At 34.0% G+C, this 5657-nt stretch overlaps 1 protein-coding gene across 1 annotated transcript in view; it reads left to right on the top strand.

The window, feature by feature from the left end:
* Positions 1-1030: 1030 nt before the first annotated feature.
* Positions 1031-5657, top strand: part of LOC107104996 (HRAS-like suppressor 3) — a 7093-nt gene continuing 2466 nt past the window's right edge. The window contains exons 1-5 of the mRNA XM_015405112.1: positions 1031-1124; positions 1709-1778; positions 4268-4311; positions 4704-4812; positions 5400-5644. Coding sequence (XP_015260598.1) covers positions 1763-1778; positions 4268-4311; positions 4704-4812; positions 5400-5644 — 414 coding nt within the window. The 5' untranslated portion in view covers positions 1031-1124; positions 1709-1762. The remainder of the gene's footprint in view (positions 1125-1708; positions 1779-4267; positions 4312-4703; positions 4813-5399; positions 5645-5657) is intronic.

Here is a 5657-nt window from a genome sequence, read left to right as displayed (position 1 = left end):
TACCTAAAATCATCAAATTCTTTTTGACTTTGACATAAAACAGACACTGGAAGCTCTGTCCTCAGATTTCATTCCATCTTTAATATTATCTTAATCATTGCATTCTTTATTTAGAGCGTCTACAACAATTATTGCACATGCCACCGTTTTCCTCAGTAAATATATTTCTAGAGGTGCTAATGACAGAACATTTTCACCAGATGTCAGTAACAATCTATGCAATCCACCCATACAAAGAAATCAAACCACTGATGTCCAAAAACTTAAATGTTTAATAAAGTGAAATTGCACACATTACTAAATGTCGAAGATATATATAAGATATATATCTATATCTATATGATGTTTTTTTCAGACTGAATGCTGCTTCTGTCAGAAAAGGTAGTTTCTACTGTTTATATGTATTTAAAAATTAGACAGGAAATGCCTACTTCTCAGTCAGAGGTTCTTTGGATCAAGCTGCAAACAAACAGCCTGAAGAAGTCAAGCTTTTAAAAGTTATATTAATACAATTAAAAACAATGAATGAGGAGCAGGAAACTGAGCATGAAGACAAATAAACCCATCGAATAATAAAGCAAGAATTATAAAACATAACAGAATAATTACTTAAACATGAGAACAAAATGAAAACTATTACCTGCAGATTGTGACATTTTCTAAATAAATGGAAAGTTGGAATTCTGCAGTTTATAGTTCTGAATTAGAGAAAAATGGCTCTAGTCTAGTTTCTTTGTACTGGAATGTGAAAACTGTAGTGAAAGGAATTAAAGCTTTACCTGATTAAAATTATTATATTTAAAGAAAGACAAAAAAAAAATGTAATAGTGCAGATAACAGGTTGTAATAAACTGACCTGAAAATAGAAAATAAAAGTATTTTATACCAACAACCAACATTTAACTTTATCTGTTTTGGGAGATTTTGACCAACATTGTTTTGAAAAAGCTGATTGTAGTTGGACTGCATGAGGGCTGACTGACGGAGGGGGAGGGGAAGCTTGAAGAACTGGTTTTATGACTCATGTTCTTCCTCTAACCGCTCCTATTTCACTTTAATGGTGTCACAGTTCTTTTTCCCTGTCTAGTTTCTTCAGTGTGAAAATAACTGACGGACCATCAGGGGTGAGCGAACATAGAGAATGTGTTTAAATTTAACAGAAACTAATTATAGTGAAGATATAAAGACATCATTTGGTATTTACAGTTAACTGTTTGACTAAAATAGTTTCTGTCTTTAACTGAAACTTTGTTTGACATATTTATATACTCTAAACTCACTTTTTGAATGTGTTTGATTATTGGAGTCTAGAACTTTAGTATGGAAAGAGCATTTATTATAAAATAACAATACTCCAGCTGTCATTTGCAAAACCTAAAATTCACCAAAGCTGCACAGAATGACACGGCTAACTGCTATCAGCTATCTGTGCTTTTCTGGTATTTAAGATCAGAATCAGGCAGAACTTGGACAATAATTAAAATAAAAAAACGTATTTTTCTGTCCAACACTCCCTTTCAAATGTATTAGATTCCTGATAACTTTGTGAATTTACTCCATTTGAAATATCAAGTGTTTTAGCTTTACAGTTTTTGATTAACCATGGATTTACTACTACATCCTTCAGTTCTATGCATGTATATTTTAATAATCTTTAAACAAAGACAGTCCATATACACTCAGACCATCAACATGTTTTCCATTTCAGTTCCTTCAAACTCAGCAGTCGTGTTGATTTTCCTTCATTCCTGAGGAAATCCTCATGTCCTTCTCACCTGGTGAGTCCATCACACTTTATAGTTTGGGTCACAGAGTCTTGGGATTAGAAAAAAAAAAAAAAAAGAAAAAAACTGTTCTAGTGACGACTGCTATATTTCTATTTTTGATCAAACATGGGAATGTTTGATCAAATGTTTGTCATGTAGATTCTAATAATTGTTATACAAACATTTTCTGTAGTGAGTCTCTGTTTTTGGCTTGAACTTGTTTAAAATCATTTTCAACATCAGTTCTAGAATTAATTTCAATTGTTCAGCCTTAGTGGTAACATTTTCCATCAAACACTTGAGAAAACTGTAAATTAGTCTTTTTTAATCTATTATGAAGAGTTTTGTTTCCCTCTTTATAGCAGAGTAGTTTTATTTCAGGAACAATAAAACCTGATATGTGTCAGGAAAGAAGAAAGGCTCATTTTGATCCATGAAAAAAACAGGATGCTGTTAAACACCTGCCACATTTCCTGGACTAAAGGACTAATATCTTTACAAAAAATCTAAAATCTAATTCAAGCATTAAAATTTAGTAGAATCAATTCCTGCAACACTCTATTCATTGGTTTCCCTAAACCCAAAAAAATCAGTTGCAGTTGATCCAAACGTTGCTGCCCGTGTTCTCACTAGAACTGAGAAAGTAGAGCACATCAGCTTGGTTCTGAAGTCCTTCCACTGGCTCCCTGTAGCTCAGAGAATAGACTTTAAAATCCTTCTGTTAGTCCAGAAATCACTGAATAGATCAGCAGGTCAATCCATAACAGATCTGTTGTCAGTAGATCTATCTCCTAGTCCACTCAGGTCTTCTCCAGAACTAGAAAAAAACATGGAGAAGCATCATCTATGCTCCACTGACTGGAACAGACTCCCAGAAGACTGGAAAGCAGCTGAAAGCCTGAATGTTTTAAAAGTCTGAGTTAAAAACCTATTAGTTTAGAGCTGCCTTGGGCTGTTGAAGTTAAACTGTTAACTATGGTATTATTAGTTTAAGGCTGTGATCCAACTTGACGTGTTTTTCTACCTGCTTTTATTATGTCTTTTGAATCTTTATTATAAATCTTTTATTTATTCTCCTCCTATTTTGTTTAATTCATAACTCTTTTTACTGAATTGTGGCATATGAATAAACTTTCAGATATTTGACATATATGGTTTTTAAATTCCACAATTGTATATTTGTGCCTGTGAATGTAACTGTGCAAAAGGTTTTCATTAAAACTGAAAGTCCTTTTGTGAAAAGTAGCTAATAACATGTTAATATTTCTGATGGCACCGTGCATTTGGACCACATGATGGCGCTGACACCCTCTCTGTCACCTACTGTGCTCCTGGATTTTATTATGTGCAATCCTAATATTTAATCAGATTTGAATAAATTACTAATTCTGATGTATGTTGTTAGAAAATATAGATTTCTCCTCTATTATATATTCATTTATCCTATTTACTCACTATAAAAGTTTTCACTCAGTCTGTTTCTCTCTCAAGGCCACACTAGAGAGAGAAATGTGAAATAATCTACAGAACATAATTCATCAATGAGAGGAAGATTAATAAACAGCTGATTGATCAATGATTAACTTTACTTTAATGGGTCTCCAAAAAGGTTAAATGTTGATAAATTGCAGAACCAGTAAAACTCATCATCACACATCTAAGACGCCTACAAAGTCTTCATTTTGCAGCCGTGTCTCTTCAGAGCTTCTCTGCTCCTCCAGCATCCTGAGCTCCACATCCTGTCCCTCTGTCTCTCTGCAGAGGGTCACTTATTGCACAGCAGCTAAAGTTCAAGGGTAACCAGGTGACAGGAGATGTTTTCATCTCATATCTTATAAAAATAACATCAATTACATCATTAATTCATGATATCAGTTGGTGTCAGAGGAAACCTTTCCCAGGAAAGCAGCCATGTTCTGTCTGTTGTGAATAATTAACAGTTTAAGACTAGAAAGACAGTGGGACTCGATATAATAAGAAATTAATTTTGTTCATCTTGTCAAATTAAATCTAAACATAAATCTAAAAGGGGACAATATTAGAACATTCTTTTGAATTTGTACTTATTTTAAGGTTATTATCAGGACTTGTGTTGTTTACTAATAGTCCTTGAATGCACCACCATGGCACGTTCAGCTGTGAACCCAATGAAGGTCCTGATTCAGAGCAAAACAGGAATAACTTCTGTAAAACACTGAAGGATAAAAGTATGTAATGACAAGAAGAAAAGGTCATAATTCTGTGCTTTTTTTTTTGTTTAAAGAGCGAATGTGTTATGTGTAAAAACAAATTCATCTTTTAGTTAAAACCATTTAAAAATATATTTAAAGCAGGAACCAGAAATAGGATTTTAAAAACTGGTCATAATTAATAATTATGCAGGAAAAAGTGACATGTGCTGATGTATGAAAAACAAGCAACACTGTGAAAAAAAACAGAAGAACTAGTATATTTATAAACTTGATGACATTAGAACATCATGTTTGTTGATCTTCTTGCAGGTGGAACTCACTGCAGGCTTCCAGGTGGAAAACTTATTGACAAGGTGAGGAATGATGAAACGATATAAATTCATTTCTGTGTTTTCATTTCTAATGTTACAGTGAAAAGCAAAGGTTCATATTTTCTAACTGTCAGGCTTCAATAATGTTCTTTAATGAGCTTTTATAAAAATGTCTTCATGCTGAACAGCCTGAGATTCAGAGTTCTGTTCATTGGTTTCTGTTTTCTAGTAATTTATGAATGAGTTACTAATCCTTCTAGTCAGAAATATTAACTGTTAAGTCATAAACATTATTAGACCATACTTCTATGTTTTTATTCATCTTCTTTGTTGTTGTCTCCAATCTATCTTTAGAAGAAGAAATAAAAGAAAAAATAAAGATGTTGAGGTAGAAAATAAGAAAAATAATACATTTTTCTCTGTTTCAACTCTAGAATGGAAAAGAACCCAAACCTGGAGACATGATTGAGATCTTCCGTGATCTCTATCAGCACTGGGCTGTTTATGTTGGCAACGGCTACGTTGTTCATTTCTCAATAGAGGGTGAGACTCCAGAGAGGAACGGCTCCATCTGTGGCCACCATCTTTAACCTAACAGTTAACAACTGAATTATTCATGTCTGTCAGATTTAGCTTATTTTAAACACGTTAGAACATGTGACCAAGATGTTTATTCTGACTGAAATCATCTAAAAGTTCTGGAGATCCAGAGTCCTGATTGAAAGAATCAGTGGGAGGAGCTAAAGAGGAGAAAGTTAAGCTGAACTTACCCATTCATTCTCTATGGTAGTTCATATCCCTATGGATACATTTTTACATGATACAAAGTTACACAGAAAAATGACACAGATATTAAATATGAAACACAGCGAATGCATTCAAAACAGAAAGTTATTCTACATTGATGAACAGCAAACTGCTATCATCTGTAATGTAAGGAAGGCAGACTGTAAACCATAACAGCTTATTTATACAAAATTATATGTTTTATTTCTTTAAAACCTTCTGGACTTGAGGATTCTTTGGTTTAGAGCTTCCAGGATTCTGTACTAAAGATGTTTACATGATTAGGATCTTTTGAACCTTTTAATATATTATATGAACTATATTTCTGTGTGTTTTGGTTAAAGGGGGACAGTCTGGCTCCGGCGCAGCAGCAGGTAAGAAAGGCAGTGTGAGAAAAGGCCTCCTGAAGGATGCTGGGAAATGGAAAGTCAACAACTACCTTGATGAGGAATACGAGCCCCGTCCCAGTGATGAAATAGTGAAGAAGGCCTGTTCACTAGTAGGTTCTAATCTGACCTACAGCCTCGGCAGCTACAACTGTGAACACTTTGCTACTGAGCAGCGCTACGGCAGACCAGAGTCCAGACAGGTCGGCCAATCAT

This window comes from Cyprinodon variegatus, unplaced genomic scaffold (assembly GCF_000732505.1).
Source record: "Cyprinodon variegatus isolate N-32 unplaced genomic scaffold, C_variegatus-1.0 Scaffold1998, whole genome shotgun sequence".
NCBI classification, from domain to species: Eukaryota; Metazoa; Chordata; class Actinopteri; order Cyprinodontiformes; family Cyprinodontidae; genus Cyprinodon; species Cyprinodon variegatus.
Note: the sequence above shows the minus strand (reverse complement) of the source record. Positions and strands in the feature narration are given on the sequence as shown.